The sequence below is a fragment of the Paroedura picta genome, chromosome 2 (assembly GCF_049243985.1).
Source record: "Paroedura picta isolate Pp20150507F chromosome 2, Ppicta_v3.0, whole genome shotgun sequence".
Taxonomy (NCBI): Eukaryota; Metazoa; Chordata; class Lepidosauria; order Squamata; family Gekkonidae; genus Paroedura; species Paroedura picta.
In genome coordinates, this window is record NC_135370.1 from 148,736,726 (window position 1) to 148,756,780 (window position 20,055).

The 20,055-nt window shown below is 44.4% G+C and overlaps 1 protein-coding gene across 2 annotated transcripts in view; it reads right to left on the reverse strand.

Annotated features, from left to right (window-relative positions):
* Positions 1-17,661, reverse strand: part of LTBP2 (latent transforming growth factor beta binding protein 2) — a 160,674-nt gene extending 143,013 nt beyond the window's left edge. Inside the window, exons 1-3 of one of the 2 annotated variants that reach the window (XM_077323234.1) lie at positions 17,074-17,661; positions 16,272-16,965; positions 296-366 (exon numbers count right to left, since the gene is read on the reverse strand). In XM_077323234.1, coding sequence (XP_077179349.1) covers positions 296-366; positions 16,272-16,798 — 598 coding nt within the window. In that variant the 5' untranslated portion in view covers positions 16,799-16,965; positions 17,074-17,661. Of the gene's footprint in view, positions 1-295; positions 367-16,271 lie in introns of both variants that reach the window. The other variant, XM_077323233.1, reaches the window with a different exon arrangement.
* Between the last annotated feature and the right edge of the window lie 2,394 nt (positions 17,662-20,055).

The window sequence follows — 20,055 nt, forward strand, 5'->3', positions numbered from 1 at the left end:
GGTGAGGCTGAAAGAGCCCTGATATTACTGCTCGGTCAGAACAGCTTTATCAGTGCTGTGGTGAGCCCAAGGTCACCCAGCTGGTTGCATGTGGGGGAGTGCAGAATTGAACCCAGCTCGCCAAATTAGAAGTCCACACTCCTAACTACTATACCAAACTGGCTCTCTATTCATTTGAACAGAACAGCATCACATTTTAAAACAGAACACTGAGTTTTGTTTTTCGTTGTTGTTATGTGAGCCTCTAAAATGCCTTGCATACACATAGGAGGATTTTTTTTAAAATTGCACTCACGTTTAATGCATCGGTTTGTTCCTGGAGCTGTTGTCCATCCTGAGCAACACTGTCCCCCACAGACATTTGGCCTGTGAAGTCAAAAAGGAGACAAAGTTAGGAAACAAATGTTTGGTGCTTCTTGAACCAACAACTGCTCATTCTGCTACTGTGGCGTCCTTACAAGATCCAAGATGTCATTTCAATCCATACAGGGCTGGAAGCTTCTTTGTGCTCATCTTTGTATACATCGCCAACACAGAAATGTAGGAAGCTACAATATCTTTGTGTGTGTGTGTGTGTATTATGTGCCAACAAATCGCTTCCTTCTACTGGCAACCCTATGAATTAACAATCTCCAAATTGCCCTACCATTAACAGCCTTGCTCAGAAACAACATCATAACAAGAGAAATCCCCAGTTGTATCAAGATGCAGTAGGAGACTGGACAGCTAATTTTGTTTACAATAAATTATTTCCCTTTCTGCAGGACCAGTACCTGCAGTGGAAAGGCAATTGTACATACAAAGGTTCTGTGTATATACACTGTGTTGCATGGACAGGAGCTAATCAAGGAAGGTTTATGGTAAAACTAGACAGCACAGTGGCTGATCTATGTGTTTAAAGCCACGTTAGCCACAACCATATAAAGAGCAGGGACTGGATTTAAGGAGTGAGGGGTGCTGCTGAACTGTCCAGCCTCCCCCATTTCCCCTGATCTCTCTACTGCAGACCCTCTCCCCAGACCTTTTTGTTCTTGCCTGATTTGCTTTATAGTACCAGCACTGGGGAGAAACCTGCCTGGAGGTAAAGGCTGCAGGGAAATTAGCCCTAAGAATTCAGCTGATGTCAGCCATGTGCCCGTTTGCTCCTTAAACTGGGCTCTCGTTCTTTTCTGTTTGCTTGATTGTGGCAAGTCTGGGTTTAAACAATCCCTTACACCAGTGGTCCCCAACATTTTTATCACCAGGGACCGGTCAACGCTTGACAATTTTACTGAGGCCCAGGGGTGGGTAGTCTTTTGCCGAGGGATGTTGCCGCCACTGCCTGAGCCCCTGCTCCACTTGCTTTCCTGTCAGCACCCCTGACTTCCCCCCACCCATTGGGGGTGCTGCTAGCAGCAGCTGCACAGTGCCATGCCGAGGGAGAGCCCCAGCCATGGCGGCTGCTGAAGAGCACCAAAGGTGAGCTGGCAGCAGAGTGGCAGGGCAGGCCCTAAGGCCGCAGCCGGGGAGGAGGAGAAGGAGGAACCGTGGCCCGGTACTGACTGATCTGCAGCCCGGTACCAGTCTCCGTACCGGGGGTTGGGGACAGCTGACTTACCGCATCTAGTTGTCCCTTATAAAATACGATGATTATCACATTTTGAAAAGTGAAAGAGAGGACTTGTTTCCTGAATGACTACTTCACTATGACAAATCTCATTTTAAATAGCCTTACAATTTAAGCTGTGATGATCCCTTCAAACTAGAAATATTTCTAACTTTCCAACCCCAAAGGTTATTTTTAAGAGCCCCCAAAATGGGTTTGACACCAAAAAAAGGACACATCCTCTAAAAAGAAGAAATTTGATAACCCTTTAGACAGGGTGTCCAACAAGCCTGGGGGGAAATGCCCTGTCCTTTTAAGGGAGGCGTCAAGTGTGGAAATAGACATTTTGAAGCTTTTCATGGCAAGTAAGTAAATAACATCACCTGGTTAAAAAGACCCTTTAAAACTCCATTAAAGAGACAGAACACTTTTCTCCAAGCCTGTTAACAATCTTAGCAGACACATGTCAAGATTGGGTCATGGTTTCCATAAGGCTATCTGGCACTTTTGATCATGAATCCTCATTAACACTCTCTGCCTTCCTGGAGTAAAGAGCTATATCTTCTTGACCTGGATTTAATATACTCAACTACTTCAAATCATTATGTGTGATCCAGAGCTCATGACATACTCCAACCTAATGGGTGTTTCCTTAAATAGCTCAGAGAATAAATTCCTGTGTTGATGTGTAGTTTATTAGAGTGTATATTTAACATTACTGACAATGTCCACCCACCTCCAAGTTCCCCAGGCCAAACATGTTACAGCAAAAACTGCAATAGCTTCCTATTTCTCCCCAGGGATTTGTTAACTGGACTTTTGCAAAGCTGCTGAAAATGACAGCAAGTGCGGGAAGGGAACAGATTTCCCATTCCTGCCTCAAATTATGGGAACAATCTGACAGTGGATCCTGCAGGCAAGACCACTCACCCTGCTAACAGAAGGGTTCTGGCTATAAACCAGACCTGCAATTCCTGATGGGATAAACTCCAGAACCATGGCAAATATAATTCCCACTGCACTCCCCTACACATACACAGCTTGTTCACATTAAATGAAAATGTATATTGCCAACACCTGGTTACCTTCCCTAGGATTTTTTTTTTTTTAGCTCATAGCTTGAACTTTCTTGCCTTAAGGCAGTCTTTCACAAACTTCTGACAAAGGAGGCACACTTTTGCTGGGTTAGGCTTGAAGGAATGCTTCTTAAAGCCCGAAAGGTTTACTTCTGCACTGTGAAAAGAGTAAGAACTCTCTATCCACACAAAGAAGCCCATTTCTTCTTGTGCCTCCGTGAGTAACTGTTGTGTGTCTCCTGTTTGGAAGAAAACAAGCCCAGAGCAATAACTCATGCATAAATACAATATATTGCTTTCTACGAGAAAAAGCAGTTCTGCCGCATCTTTACATCAAGTGGCATGGGCTATTCCAACCAACCTCATTGTAGCACTGGGTCAGAATTATCCATGAGTTAAGCAGTTCAGCAGCAGTGAATGGAGCCAGCCTCCAAGCCATGAATAGAGACAAGGAGATGCTTTTAGTGGTGAAAGCGCCAGGTTGGGAAATTCCTGGAGATTTGGGAGTGCAGCCTTGAGAGGGTGGGGCTTGGGGAGGGGGGAGACCTCAGTAGGGCACAATGCATAAAGTGCACCCTTCAAAGCTACCATTTCTGCTCTCTATAGCTGTAATTCCAGGAGATTCCCAGAACCCATCTGGAGGCTGGCAACCTACTTACGTCTTTGCTGACAGGCATAGCATGCAAGTTGGAGGTTCCTTAAATAACTCATGGAAAGAATTGCCAGCTACAGGTTGTGAGACTACTGCAGACTACTACTCAAGCCCGTCAGAAATCTACCTGGACATACATCGAGGCCATCATAAAAAGAATCCTGAAAATAAACCAGGGAGATTGTCCTGCAGGTTGTCCATACTTCTGGCTTCTCTGCCACCTAGTTGGAAAGGGAAAAGCCACTAGGGTTGAGTGCTTTGGCCGATGAAGCAGCTGTTCATGCCTGAAGCAGCCAGCGTCACAGCATAGGGGGGAGGGGTAGCATGGGCACGGGTATGCCAGTTGGCACACACATTCAGATGCAGAGCTCTGCGCCTGCGTGCATGCGCCGACTGGCGCACCCGCACCGCCCCTCCCCCCTACGCTGTGGCACTGGCTGCTTTGGACGTGAACGGCTGATTCAGTGGCCAAAGCACCCAACCCTGAAAGCCGCAGTGAGATGGTATAATGTGAGAGGGGTGTTCTGCCAGTAAACAGCCAACCATGCAGTTTACAAGCAGGAGCCTGCGCATGTTGGTTGTCTCCGTATGGAAATAGTCTCTGTCTTATCCATCTATTGCAGTTTGCAATGTTTCCACTAGAAGCAATAAGGGGTGGCTTGTAAAAGTGCTAACAATGGTAGGACTTGACAAATCACAGGCATCAAGTTGCCGCGGTATCTAGAAATTTTATTGTGGCATCTAATATTTTCAGCAATGATTTGAATGTCTTGTCTTACCTGTTGTCAGTGGAAATTCAAACCTCATCATTGAGCATCAGAAAGTTTTATTATATGATATAAAAATAAATGTGCATGAAATCCCTGTCATTGCATTTCTTACCATGGCAGCATATTAACTAATTTCTTAACCAAATTGCTTTCTGTACTAGTCCCAATCTTCTAATAAACTGAAGCAATAGTGGATTCATAAGAAACTGGGGAGAAGTTAGGATAGTGTTAAAGATCAGCTTTTTATTGTGATGAGGACAACCAAGGTTAAATGACAGTTTGTCATAGCTTTGGTAACATTTCAGTATACTGCTAAAGGGTTAGGATTAGATCCTTCTATCATAGTAATCAGAAAATCTGATCATTAAAATATGAATGCTGAAAAATTAATCTGTCTACTATAGATTAATGATTTAGAGCCTATACATTGCTCCAGTTGAACTTCCAAAAATGTAACACATGAAGCAGATGTTCTTCAGAACTGGGAAGACTCATGTCAAGAGCCCCTATTCAAGAAAGGCATGCCATAAAGCATGCTGCTCAACATCTAATTAAACAAAATGTGAGTGGGCAGCCAGATGCATCAGAGGCTTTGGCAATGACTAGGGGGCGGGGCTAGGAAGATGACTAAAGGGACCGTAACTTCCCCTCCATACAATAGCCAACCTTCTGAGCATCTGGTTACATTTAAACTATTTACTTGACATTTGAGTGGCTTGAATGCTGTGTGGTTTTTATATAAAGAATCCAAAATAAATTCCTGCAGCTTTGAGGACCACAGTGTGTTTACGGCTTTGAGAGCAATGGTGCTCCAAGGAAAAGCCAGTATCCTCAAATGGGACAGGAAGACAGACTCCGTCAATCCATGCTGGGCTGCCTTGACTACATTGGTAATTAATGACTACATTGGTAATTAACTACATCGGTAATTAATGTCTCCCTGCCAGCTAAGAAGCAACTCCCACTACAGGAACCAATAGACATAAAGAGGGCAAGAAATAACTCAAGTCCTGGCAAGTCCCTATATAAAGCAAGGGGTAGTAGAGGCGATTTAAAACACATCATGATTGAGCATGGTTTTCATCCAGCCTGCCCTTTTTCCAACTACAATTGCTGTTTAAAAGAGATTGTTGTTCTCCTGGGGAGGGTTACTTCCAACCAGAGTCTCATTGGGAGCAATGCAGATTTTAAAAATAGTTGTTTTGCGGGGCAGAGGAGGATGGAAGCAATGGCAGAGGAAGATTTTACTCCACTTTCCCATGCCGTGCTTCAAATCGCCCCTTCCCTCAATCTTAGGGATTCAGCAGCAGAGATTCCACACACAGATCTGCTGCCATGATGTCTGGTTTGTCCCATGGATTAGATTACTGATTGCTTTCGGGGCCATTGGCATTTTTTCTCCTTTTGATGCCTTATGGGAATTCAAGTGAAAGCAAGAAGTGAGGGTTAGAAAATGCTCAATTTCTGGAACTGATATTCTCTAGAACAAGAGAAAGCTGGGCAGCAGACCAATGCCTAGTCCATCCCTTCTCAACAGAGGTTTCATGAAACCCTACAGTTTCTCAATGGCCCCAAAGGGTTTATCTCATTAGGTAAAGATAAAGGTAAAGGTATCCACTGTGCAAGCACCGGGTTATGTCTGACCCTTGGGGTGATGCCCTCTAGAGTTTTCATGGCAGACTCAATACGGAGTGGTTTGCCAGTGCCTTCCCCAGTCATTACCGTTTACCCCCCAGCAAGCTGGGTACTCGTTTTACCGACCTCGGAAGGATGGAAGGCTGAGTCAACCTTGAGCCAGCTGCTGGGATTGAACTCCCAGCCTCATGGGCAGAGCTTTCAGATGGCTGCCTTACCACTCTGCGCCACAAGAGGCTCATGCTCTCATTAGGTAGGAATTGATTAATTTTATATGCATTATCTGCATTTCTTTTTAAATTATGGGGTGATATGACCAGGAGAACTATGTCAAACCCCCCCCATGCTAATGATGGGCCTGGAGGGGATGGAAAGGGGAGGGCCCCAGTCATAAAAATCCTTGCTGACTCCATCAAACATGGTAGCAGCTGAAGTTCAGAGAGGTAACTGCTGGGGGGGGCAAGGGGTGACAGATGGCTGACTCAGCCCTGTGATGCAGAGCTCATTGAAGCTGGTAAAGAAAGCATCTCCCCAACATTTATCAAGATGGAGGAAGGCCAGAACACATGGCAATTATCAAGTACACAGCTGCCTAGGTCCTTGTGAGGACCCTGTAGAAAGCCCATATATTACCTGCTCTCCAAAAGCTGCAACGGCTACCAGTTGAATTCCAGATCAATTTTAAGGTATTGATCTTAATCTCCAACCTTAGGGGATTTATCAGACCTGCGACTTTGCACATGGCTATTCTAGTACTTATTGTGAAAAAGAAAGATGGGTGTCTACAATTGTTTACTGACTACAGGAGGCTGAATTCCATTTCTATGTCCAACATCTACCTCCTCCCAATGATTAAAGACCAGCTGGGTCAGTTGGGATCAGCAAGATGTTTACCAAACTTGACCTGTGCAAAGTGTACTATAGTGTGTATATTAAGCGGGGGCATGAACATCTTACAGCTTTGAATATTCCTCTGGGTCAGTTCAAGTATCTTCTGATGCCATTCGGATTAGCAGGTACTCCAGGAATTTTCATGAATCTTATGAGGTCCTACATGATTGTTGCGTTAAAAGGACTGTTTCACCATGGAGCCCATCCTCCATCATGCTGACCCCACACAGCCATTCATCTCGCAAGTCAATTCTAGCAATGTAGCAATGGCGGAGCATGATCCTCCAGAGGGGGGTTGAGGGGCAATTGCATCTCTGCACCTATCTGTCCAAAATTCACAACCATATGTTCCATGATAGAAGAAAGGGAGGGGTTAATTTGCAAAGGAAATCAGCTTTACATCCCCACAGCTACGCTCCCAGAGGTCCTAAAACTGTGTCATGATTCATGGGCTATGGGACATTCTGGGTTTGTGAAAACCCTCCATCTAGTACATTGGCATTATTGGTGGCCTTCAATGCGGAAGGATGTTGAGGCTTATATACAAGGGTCCCCAGTTTGCCTCACCTCAAAATTGGCAGGAGGCAAGCTCCAAGGTCTCTTACACCCATTAGAGACTCTGTCGGCACCCTGGAGGGACATTTCTATGCCTCCCAGCTGCTCCAATTCTAATAAATCAAATTAATATTTTAAAAAAACCATTGTGATGGAGTTCTAATCTTGGAGTTTCACTATTGGCTCACCAAGGAGCAAACAGCAACATCCTGCCAAGATGGACTCATAAATTAAGGGGCTGCTTGCAATGGACAAGAGACAAGAACAACATTGATAGACACACTGCAGCAGATATTAGGCTGCCTATAACTGAGATCAGGGCCCCTAATAACACAAAGTGCTTTTCACATGCATATGATTTGCATTGTACTCTGTATAAATATATTCATAATACTAATGATACTATCTTCATTTATTCCACTGACAATATAAGAAATACATTAGTTACCCCAGTAAAAAACAACAACCCTAGCAGAACCCATGTTTCCCATGGCATTAAGTACATGTACCTACATACCTGGACCCTCTGGCATTTAGTAACCATAAACTGTTGTGCCTATTGTCAAATACACTAGGCATGTACACAGGTTCCCAAACCTAAATGGGCTCAAGGATATGGAAAGAGGAACGGGTGTTATACTGTTATGCATGTCTTACTTTCCCAAACAGTGGAGTTCCAGGGGTGGTGCTTTACTGGGATTAGCTCCATTTGGAGAAGAGAGCATCTGGAGACTTGTGATGCTTTTGTAATAGTTGCTTTATTTGCACAGGTGGAGAAATAGAAGCACTCCTAAGGGGCAGCAGATACCCTACATCAGATGCTCAAAGGGAAAGCGATTCTGCACCTTCCAGATGCCTCAGCCAACTCACAGCTCCTCTTTCTATTTTTTTTCTAGAATCTCAACGGCACATCCATTTCCCACAGATGCACACCTGCTTGCCCCCTCTTCCTCAGCTAATCAGGAGGCTCACTTGTTCTAAGCCCTGATGGGCGCTTGAACAAAACTATTTCTGAACACTCAAGGCCTTTTGTCATCTCTGACAGACTCGGTCACAGTAATCAGGCACCAAACTCACAACAGCAGAATAAACAGGGAAAACAAAAAGAATTCTGTCTGAAAGTAATGTATTGAATACATACATACAGAGGATCCTAAAGACTTTTAAATGTATAATGAACCTTGGCCCATAGGGGCTATATAGGCGGGTGAGAAATGATGTTCCCAGCCTACACTCTGAGATGTCATGTAAAGAGGGAGCAATGGAGTGCTGGAGAAACTGACAAATAATGATAAAGTCAAATTTAACAGAAACAAGACCTGCCATCTGATCTGCGTACTGGCAAAGGCCTTATTTGTAGCTTACCTAACTAAGGAAACTTAGTGATCCCAGAATACCTGCAAAGGGAGCTCTTCAGTGACCTTACAGCCCCCATGTCAAAATTAAGACTGATTCCAGAAGCCCTTAATTCCAATGTATCCAGATCCCTAGGTGTAGAAATAAAGAGTAACATCACATTGGACCCCCTTCCTTACTTTATTGCAAATGAGGAAACAGTGTCGGAAACAAACCTAGTGCCACTTACACAGGAAACTCTATCCCAGGCACCTGTGGCATATCATCACTTCACAAAATGCTAAGAACAAGTTAACATGCTAGCTTGACAGCCCAGCATAAGGCCAGTCGATAAAGTGGAATCACATAAAAACAGCAGAAAGCCAACTCAACTTAGAATCACAGCGCTCCCTAGGAGCAGATTTAAAAATAGCACTAGCGTTTGGGAGACATTCCCAAGTACAGCCACTGGCTGGGCTTCTCTAGAAAGACAGCCATTTTTATCTAAATTGGACTCCACAAAGTGATACAAGAGATTCAACATTCTTGCTTACACTATGTTGAGGGTGGGGATCATAAAGAAAGAGTGGCATTGAACTATGGCCTGCAGGCCCTTGCACTCATTAGGACTCTGATCATGAAGTTGTGGGTTTCAAACACTTCCTGTGTCCACCACTGTAGCCCAGTCCATCCATCTCAGAAGCACTTTCTAGAAGAGAGGAAAGAATCCCCCAACACAATCGCCAGACATAAATAAGTGTATTGCTGTTTGATGGCCTTGAGAGTCTTGCATAAAAGTATTACTGGTATGGAATGCTGTATTCTGAGAAATCACATGCTCCATTAGGGCTGTAAGACAAACACAGTTGGGGAAGCAAGAGGTATCATAGACTATTGAACGAAGGAATAATGGTGTAAGGGTAGATATACCTTGTTTAGATCCATTTTATACAGGGGACAAAGGCTTGATTCAATCAATGGTTTGGGTTTCGAAATAGCACCATTCCCAGATTCCATGAAATATCAAAATTATTGCTATAATATAATTAGAATTTAAGCCATAAAGGTTTCTTGCCCCAGGCATTATACGTAAGCTTAAACGAGTTTGTCTGCAAACCCTTTATATCATGAAACAGCAGGTGGATATGACAGACAGGTGCAAGTATACGATGAAACCAGCCAGTATTGACAGCAGCAAACATAATAGACTTGTCACTCTGTCTGACTAGCTGGTAGCGAATGGTTCTGTTTTTAATAGAGCCTGTCAAAAGGAAAAGAGTGGGGGAAGTGCAAGGAGTAAAGAACAATGCAGAATTCCTGCAGAGAGCTCACTTCATGCATGCATAACATACCACCATATTTACTGCCCCACAAAGCCGGCGCCTTCTCCAGTCTGCAAATAAGAGCTAGTGACATTCAGTGTGAAGAGGCTACTACATGAACATCTGGGATGAACCTAATTCAAAACCCAGCTCAAGTTCCCTGAATTGTCTAATGGTCAACCTGACATAGCTCACAGGGATGTTATAAGGTTAGCATAAGACAATAAACCAATCTGGATCAAGCATCTTGTCACACACACAGCACCCAACTAGTTCCTCTGAATTACCAACAACAAGGAATAGATGCCACGGCCTTCCCCTGATGTTGCCTCCTGGCTCTAGGGTTAGTGCCTCTGAATGTGCAGGCTCCTCTCCGCTGCCATGGCTAGTCACCATTGAAAGGCTTATCCTGCATGAATCTATCTAATCCTATTTTAAACCTGTTTAGTCCTGTGGCCATCACTACAATATCTGGAAGTGAATTCCACATTTTAATTGTTGTCTGTGTAAAGGAGAATTTCCTTTTGTCCATCCTGTGCCTACTGCTCATAAGAACATAATGGAGGGAGAGTGTTGTAAGCTGCTGAGTCCCCCATTAGTAGGAAGAAAAGCTGGGTATAAATTTCTAAATAAATTTCTTAAATTCTAAACACATATACTATGGATTAAGTCCCATTGAGTTTGGGATTTTCTCAGGAATATACAAGCATAGGATTGCACTGCAAACCTGTTTCTCTTCCAAAATATATATGCATATTCATGTATATGTATACCCATCCCATCTATTTCTACTTTATATCTGTGACCTTTTTGTTTAATGGAGCCATCTTACAATTATTTCCCTGTTCACAAAGCATCTTGTAGACACCACCCAATATGATATACCAGCCTCTCTGGAGTGATTCTGTCACATCTTTATGAAGGTTGGTATTAGTTATTCCACTGAGTAAGTTAGGAACAAGCGCCTAAATTCAATTGGTTGCATTCCTTTGCATGATTATCAGGTAGCATCCACTAAGTTGCAAATTATTGCACAGAATTGCCTTGTTGGTCCCTTTGTATGATGTGTAAAAGTTCCCTAAAAGAAGTCCATCAATGGTACTGCTGCTAAATGGCAGCCAGGGAGAGCCCTCCCATCCTGTGTCTGCCATTTCTGTCTCTGAGCGAAGAAAGAAGATCACTTGGGCATGAAATTGGGGTAGGCAGGTAGTTATGAGTTCCTGTATTGTGCAGAGGGTTGGACTAGATCAGTCGTTCTCAACCTTCTTACTGCTGTGACCCTGGTGGCAGCGGTGGCCCACACACATGCACAGGCACGCACGCACACAGGCATACAAAAATCGAGGTGGTGTGGAGGCGGCCAGTGCCATGGCTCTGCTGCCTCCACCAGCCTTTGCCAGCCACCATCCACCTCCGCGGGCCACCAGCTGCCTCCACCACCCAGCTCTGCTCACCGCTGCCATGGGCCGCTGCCAGCTACTAGCACGCAGCCAGCAATCTGGCAACCCCGTAAAAGGGGCCAAGCGACCCCAAATTGGGTCGGGTCCCCAAGGTTGAGAACCATTAGACTAGTTGATCCTGGAGGTCCCTTCCAACTCTAAGATACTATGATTCTAAGAAATCTTTTTAATTTTTAAAAATTTGACTCCAATTTGGCCAGGTTGACCCGCCCCCTCCCAAAGTGGCCAATGGAGGGGGCGGGAAGGCCCATCATTGGCCACTTTGGGAGAGGGCTGGTCAACCTAGCCAAATTGGGGTAGCATTTTTTAAAAATTAAGCCTTTGCTGCCTAAGGCTTCTCCCACTAAGAATCATAGAATCATAGAGTTGGAAAGTACCTTCAGGGTCATCTAGTCCAACCCCTTGCACAATGCAGGAACTCACAACTACCTGCTCACTCACAGTGACCCCAATTTCACGCCCAAGTGATCCCTCCATCAAAAATCTCCAGAATCCAGCCTGGCCTGGAGGAAATTCACCTAGCATCCCACAACAGCAATTAGCAATTCCCTGGGTATGCAAGGAAGGGCCATAAGAGACAAACACTGGCACATTCCTTCCTGCCCACCCACTCACAATCTGCCTGTTCATAAAATCACCATTTCTGTCAGATGACTATCTAGCCTCTGCTTTAAAACTTCCAAAGAAGGAGAGCTCACCACCTCCCAAGAAGCCTGTTCCACTGAGTAACCACTCTAAGTGTCAGAAACTTCTTCTAGATATTAGCCAAAAATTCTTTTGAATTAATTCCAACCTATTGGTTCTGGTCCTACCCTCTGGGGCAACAGAAAAAAACTCTGCTCCGTCTTCTATATAACAGCTGTTCAAATATTAGACAATGGTTATCCTATCACCTCTTAATCATCTTCTCTCCAGACCAAGCTCCCTCAACCTTTCCTCATACAACTTGGTCTCCAAGGGGAGACTTCCAGGGGGTGTGGCAGGGAGGCATGGCCAGCTGACATTACTTTGAAGCCTGAAAAATATTTCAGTGGTACCTCCATAGCCAAAAGTTGAAAAGGGCTGCCTTGGGTATATGGAAAACAGGGCTTTGCAGCTGCTTGTCATTTTCAAAGAAAGTCCTATCAATTTCAACATTGGGTTTTTCCCTCTTTGTTGGTATTCCTTTCTGTTTCTTTTCATTCAGTGAACTAATGCCAAAATGCATGCACAAAAATTGAACCATCAGGATTTAAATGGAAGGCACTAGCTGGATGTTACTACACAGCTGTGATAGGGCAACTGGGTAAATTAAAAAAAAAAACTTTGGACACCACTCACCACATGTCATAAGTGATCTTCCAACTCAGTTTAGAAAAGTGCATTTTTAAAACTGTAGCTGAAGAAAAAAATACATTGGAGGAAAAATAATGGTGTGTAAGGCGGAACAGAATTCCAAGTCAAGATTAAAGTCTTACTGCTCTGAAAATCTGCTGAAAGATGTGCGTGCATAATTGATCAATGTCTGCAAGAGTATCCTTTCCTGGAATGTACACTGAAACAGTTTATAGTTATCCTAACCAATTCCATGTACATCTAAGCTTTCCCTCTGGACATCTGAATCCATTTCAAGAGCATGACATACTAATCTTCTACTGATCTTGACATTTCCCTTTCCTTGATGCATTCTCAGATTTAGAATTCTCTCTTTAGAAATATCAGAAATGCATTCTTACACCTGGATGAGACTTCCTGTTAATAAATAAGTAGTTTTCATTGACAGGAATTGTCACTGACTGACCATGTTCCTGTGGATATTTATACACACACACCACATACCACTGTGTGTGCCTGCCAGAATAAGAATACTGCTTTTGCTCTCTAGAACAAGATAATGATATGGACTTTATCTGGCTCCATTTTTAATATTTAACATTGGTACTAAATTAGGGCATTTTATGCACTGGTAGTTTCCTTCGCTTTTGCCCTACATACCCCTCAGGTGTATTTTTGTCTTCTGCATGCCAGTTCAGTTTCACTTTGCAGGAGCATCAGGCTTTCTTTTTCCTTCTGTATGGGTTTTGCTCCCTTCAGAGCTCAGTTCATTTTCTATTTGCTGAATCTGTTCCTTTTTAAGTCCTATTACCCAATTTCCCCCCTTTCGTGGCTCCCAAGGTAAAGAAAATTCACAAGCAGAACAATTCTGACAGATTTTCTTCCCCCTCCCCTGGGGAGGCCATGCCTCCATCATAAACATTGTGCTGCAGTCTCTGCTCATTGGTCAGTTTCAGCCAGGGGGAGCCATTTGAAATTGTAAGGAGAAATTCTTAAAACTTCATTTACTTTTAGGTTGCCATCATAGTAGGAGGTTTTCCCACTTTCATCTAGTCTAGGCTCCAGTACTGCTTATGCATTTACATTTTTATAAGCCCACATAAATCTTGTGAGAAGTGGGGTTCAGTGTTAGTGTAAGAATTATAGACAAGCCTTTATTGTGGAACCCATTCATCTGCTTCCCCCTCTTCTTCCCCCCAACATGTGCATCACACAGCGGAGGTATGAGAAATATTTCCAAGGGCTGCTATCTGGCCTTTCTGCCCTTCTCTCCCATCTTGTTAATTAAGGGAACTTGGTACAGTTGGATTCCTGGGGTTTTTAAAAAATTATTCTAATGAGACATTGCATCACATCAGAGAAACTTTCATATGCAGTTTATCAGCTTCAGGCTTCATCCTAGGCTATATAACTCAATTAGTAAGATGCCAGCCTGAAAATAGGAATGTTGTGGATTCAAACCTAGTTGTGGGTGGTATTCAAATTTACATTTTTTTAAAAAAAAGCTCGTGTTTTAAAAATGGCTGTGCCATGTTTTCAAATGCAAAAAAAGGACATTGGCCTTTTTCAACCTTTTGACTATAGAGGTAACGCTGAAATATTTTTCAGGATTCATGGTATCAGAAAGTGATGTCAGCTGGCCACACCTTCCCACCACACCCACTGGAAGTGAGAGAAGCATTAGGAATAAAGGTTTAAATGCCAGGGCCCCTCCTCTTCCCACCTCCTCCAGGTGTATTAGTCACTTTGTGAGGGGGTGGGTCAACCTATCCAAATAAGGGTAGCATTAAAAAAAAAGATTTTTTTTTCTTTCACAGGGTGAGATGGTTCCCCAGCTGCCATTTTGAAAAACTCCACACCACAGTACCATTGATGAACCTTTGTAGTACTGTATGGTACCTTGGTTGGGAATTCCTGGCCTGGATCATTAATTAGATAAATAAAGATATTTATACCCTTCTAAGCCCATTGACTTCATTGTATTTAGAAGGATATAACTCAGTTTAGTATTCAACACCAACAGAGCATAAATTACTGTTTATGCTTTTATCTATATTGCTGAATTTATGTTCTTGTTTTCCTAAATAAATCTTAGTTCTGTTTAAACAGTTCTTACTTTGCACCTGCGGTGTTCTAAAGTTCTTGCCAATCCAGAAGCCCTAAGGCCAAACTGTAAAATACAGCAGGGTTGCATGACCCTGTAGCCAAATGACCACTTCCTCAGATGGAGGCAATAACAACTGAGAAGTGCCCCCCTCTGTCATCCCCTACACCAGAACTCATTTAGCTCTAATGGGATTCCAAAACCCTATTTACTTATCAAACAGAAATATGGGATTCTATTGGGGTTAAATTGGTAGGTGGAATTTTAAGTAAATTCAGCAGGAGAAGGGTTAAGCATCCCCTCATGTCCTTCCTCCCTCTGTCATGTCACCTCACACACTTTGCAGCACAGAAATGAACACTGAGGTGATGTCAATCCAGCTGCAATACAATGAATGATTCAGTCCTTCAACCAATGTAGATTACAAGATACATGATTAATATAACACAAGAAAGAGGGGTAAATAACATTATGGAAACCAACTCAAGTTCAGGTAGAAAGATGTACCTAAACCCATATATACATTAAACCTATACACTTAGAGTTGTTGTGAATCCCCCAGAAACTCTTATTTTGCTGGGTACAGAGAGGAAGATGGGTGGTGGCAGCTATCAGCATTAACAAGAAAGCCGATTAGTTTGGTCTCACTGGTGTGATTGTGAGCACCTAGCACAACTGCGCTGTGCAGATCTGAAGCCAGCCTGTCCACATGGTTGTTGCCTGTCGGTGCTTTTCTTAAGCTTACAGTTCATCTCTAAGACCACTGCTGTTTCCACGATTGTGACAGAAATATAATCAGATCCATTCCCACCTCAAAGGGAGCAGCTAAAGACATGATGTATTTCTGCAGTCCAAGATGAAAGCTGTTCTGACAGGTAAGTCACAAGAAGCACCCTTCAATGAATCAATGTGAAACTGGAAATGGAGCATATGAGAATCCCACTGCAAGAAAGAGCCAAAAATCTAGTAGATCAGCTGCCACCCACTGCTCAGTAAATGTAATAAATGCCTTGACGTAAGAATAACAATATGAAAAAAGTGCAGTGCAGCGTAATACCCTTGAGACTGTACATGTGCCAATGCCATGACATATATAGCAAATCACACAGCAAAGGGATCCTTTGATGTGCACAAATTGTGCTTGAATACCCTGTGAATATCTCCAGCAGCAATTACAGCAGAGACCACAGCATCTCACCCATCCTACTAAATGTGCTCTGTGCCGTTCTTATGGACAGACAGCAAATGTGAAGCTGGCTGTTGAGAATAAAGTTTCTAGTTTGCTATAGGCACTGAGATATCTTACAGGGGTAGGAGACAGAACAACTGGGGCTGAAGAAGGATCATTCTTTGTTGGTTGTGTAGGGTACCTAAATTTTAGAAGTGTAGTGCTTGGCAAATTGCATTTTGCAGTAAAGTCCATAATTTCTGGAACAACTATAGTGAATATATTCCAATCATGAGAAGTTGGCTGCAAAACTGCCTTCATACCTCTGCTTTGATGAGGAACAAGAAACTGTCAAATTTTACAAATACCCTATTGGACAATGGGATCACTGTTTCTACACTTACCCTACCATCCGGCTCCGGGAAATTTGCGCTCTAGGTTGCAGTGCAGACCGCGACCTGACACTATTTCTGAGCCATTGCTGTGACATGTCCATCCTTTGTCTTTGCTGTGGTGTCCAACTCAGGCTTCTGCTTGCAGTATCAACATTTGCCCCAGGATTGATGGTTTGGGACCTGCCATTTGTGGAAACAGGGAATCTGTGGTTTGTGGCGACAGATGGTGGCTTTCGGTTTTCCCTTCCTGACGGGCTTCTCATCCAGGCATTGGGGACTACATCTGTATGAAGGGTCACAGGAACCTGATCCATGGCTGCAGCAGAACTGTGTGCCTGAAGCAAATGGAGCATTTTGTTTGCTGTTCCCAGATTCCCCTGGTTCCGGAATCTCAGCCGAGCTGCCTCTTTATTCCCAGGCTCACTCCTGAATGAAGGTCTTTGATCCAACTGCCCAGCAAAGTCTCTCTGGCAGTGACCAACCCACCAAAAAAGAGCTATAGTTAATGGGAGAAGACTCCTCCGGGAGCCCCTCATGGTTTCTGTCTGAGAGGGAAAGCACTGAGTGTAGGATTGATAGTTTCATAAAACTAAGAATACAACTGGAGTTGGGGGGAGACAGCAGCACTAAATTCTTCCAGCAGGTTTCAAAAGCATTCACATCCTTAGGTAGATATACACGAGGCTTAATCACTACCTGTTGCCTGGAAGGAAATGAGAGATTAGAGGAGCAACTGCACACTGAAGGTCCAGCTGGCCAGGCAGGTCCCCCAAAGTTGTGGCAGCAGCGACGGCAGCGGCAGCTCTCCTACCTTTGAAAGAATGAGAACTCCCAGCCTCGCCTCTCCCCGTCCCCTCTCCCTTGGCTGTCAGAGTTCGTGTTCCGTGCAGACAGCTCCAAGCACCTTCTTGCCTGCCTCTGGCACTGGTTGGGTCTGGAGGGGATGGACGGTTTTATTTTTGGAAACCTCCCCCTTTTGTGCCTTTTTGATGCTGACATCGCCCCTCTCCAGAGGACATGGCTCAGCCCCCCTCCTTACAAGAGACATTCCAGCAACACCCACTTTGGCAAAGGGAAACAAATTACAAGAGAGAACTATTAACCCATGAGCAACCAGGGCGTCCCGTCCGGAGCTTGTGCAAAAAGTTTGTTTTCAAGAGCTCTCTCTCTCTCTCATGTACACAAATCTCACTTAAGAAATCCATGGATCACTTTCCTGGATTTATACCATGTGCTAAGATTGTTGCCATACAGCTTTAGTTGTTTGATTAAGGTGGAGCCGTTACAGACATGAATGGTCTCTTGCCCCAGGTGGTGACAGAGTTCACCTGCCCAAAAGTGTCTCTGGGAGAAAACACGAACCTTTCCTTGCGTGGCTGTCTGGGAACCTTTAACTGGAGATGCCAGGGACTGAATCCCTGGCAAAAACATGTGATATACCACCCTTTTTAGGGTGTGGAACACATGAACAAGCAGCTGGACTACAGGAAACTAATACTTTTCTTCATTTTCATTTCAATTGCTACAAAATTGTAAGTTTGTTAGAGCCACAGCATGCCCCCTTTACAGCAGGCAAATTGTCCCCTGCCAAAACCTGCATCCCCAAAACCTCTCTGGTGTTCTAATCTGAAATGTTTAATTCTTATGTGAAAACAGAAACATGTACATATGAATGCCTGTCCATTGCTCTCAGTGCTAATCATGTAGAAGTGTAGGCATTGTTAACGTTTCAAATAGTAAACCACACTATCAACATATTTTTAACATATTCTTTGTAGAGCTTTGGGGAGATAGGCTGTTGGGTGGAGCAAGGAAACTACTTAATTTGCATATTGGGAGGAGCGTGTGTAGGAATGACTGAAAGAAAGGAACCTGGGAAAGGTGTGGAGCATGAAGCCTAGTAGTTATTTGGCTCTCCAAGGACTGGAGTGCTGAAAGACCTCAGCTGAAGATGCAAGCCTTGTCTGGTGCAAGCCTTCTCTTTATGGAAATCACGCCATCTGGAGGAGATTAGCCCCAAGACCATCTATCTTTGAACTGAAGCTGATTTCTTCTCTCAGATGGTGAGAAGGGAAGCCCTGAGAACTCCACTGGAAGCCTTAGGGATGCCAAGTTCCCCCTGGAATTACAACTCACCTCCAAACTACAGAGACCAGGATGTAAACTACACGGGGCTTTTATTCCAATCCTAGGTCGATTCAGTCCCTGCTGTCTACACTGAATGCGATTTCCGTTTTGATTTGGGGCCATTTAAATTTTCCTTCTGCAGCAAGAAGGATTGATCCGGAGTGACCCTACCTTTTTTGTGCAATATCTTAGAGTGCTTTTAATGCTCAATATTTCAAGATTTGGATTGAGAAAGCAGGCTGTTTTGAACCTCTGTGGTAGAGACGCCCTCATTGGCCAAAGGTGGCTATGTGACAAGCTTGCCTTAAAGGAGAAGCCCCTAATTTCTTTCAACTTCTGGCAGTCTTGGATTTTTTCTCCCTCCTTTGCCTTCTTCTATCCTTTACCCCCTCCAAGAAAAGAAAGAGGCTCCCTGCTTGGCTCCTCTCCCCCCCTTCAAGAAAAGAAAGAAAGAGGCTTGCCCCCCCTTCTGAACTACCAGGTGTGGAACACTTTCCTGTTTCAATGGGGGGGAGAAGAAGACCTGAGTTCAAATCGTTCTGAATTCAACAGGATTGACAATGGAATAAACAAAGTAAGTGCAGACTCTGCCCTGGAGAAAATGCATGCCTTAGAGCAGTGGTCCCCAACCCCCGAGACGTCCCTATCATCCCCTGGCTCTAGGGCAATGGTGGCCAAACTGTGGCTCTCCAGAGGTCCATGGGCTACAGTTTCCATGAGCCCCTGCCAGCGCATGCCTAGGGCTGCTCTAGGATTTTCCCAGCCTGGATCTGGAAATCTTACTCTATCACCCCTCACTGGTGACCAAGAAGGACCTGGTAACCCTTGGCCTGTTTCTGGGAGGCTGCAGCTGTCCAGCTTCAACAAGGAAATAGCACTTCTGAATCACCAACTACTGGACTTTGGTTTGGGAGAGGAAAGAAGTTTTGGGGTGGGGAATACCATACTTTGGGTGTCTTGCACGCACCCTCAGATTTGACACCAGGAGGTGCCCCAGAGGCAGCGGATCTTCCGGAGGCACTGGGAGACCCAACTGCTACAGACCAGGAGCAGCCTGAGCCATCAGAGGATGAGTAGCCTGGGCCCAGCCAGGCTGAAATTCAGCCCTTCTACATCAAGCCTCTGGACATGGCAGGGACCAGGCTGGAAGACTTGCTGAAGGAGCAGCACCAGAGGCCACAGACCAATGTCCCAGCAAGCCCCAAATGGCAGCATTGTATGAGACAATCTACCTTGTCAGCTGTCAGAAGATCAGCACGCTTGGCAGCTCTCTGTCCAGGTAGATGAGGTCCAGCTACAGCTCCTTTCTCTAACGAGGGTTAGGTCCAGGTACAGGCTCTTTGGCTGAGGGCTCCTCCAGCCTCTGGCTATTTCAGAAGAACCTTGAGGCAAAGTTCTTTGGGGGGATAATGTATGTTACCCTGCCTGTTTTCCCAGACAACTCTTGTTCTGGTTTGCTACAGTGAAGCTCTGTTCGTCTAACTACCGGTTCCAGACCCTTGGCTTGTCTTCCGACCACATTCTGGCTCTTTGACCTTTGACTTGGCTTCTGACCACGCACCAGCTTTTTGATCCCAGCTTGGCTTGACTTTGCTCCCCACCCCATTTGCTGTGAGCTCTGTTCCCCTTGGCTCCCAACCTCCTGAACTGGACTCTAATTTTGTAT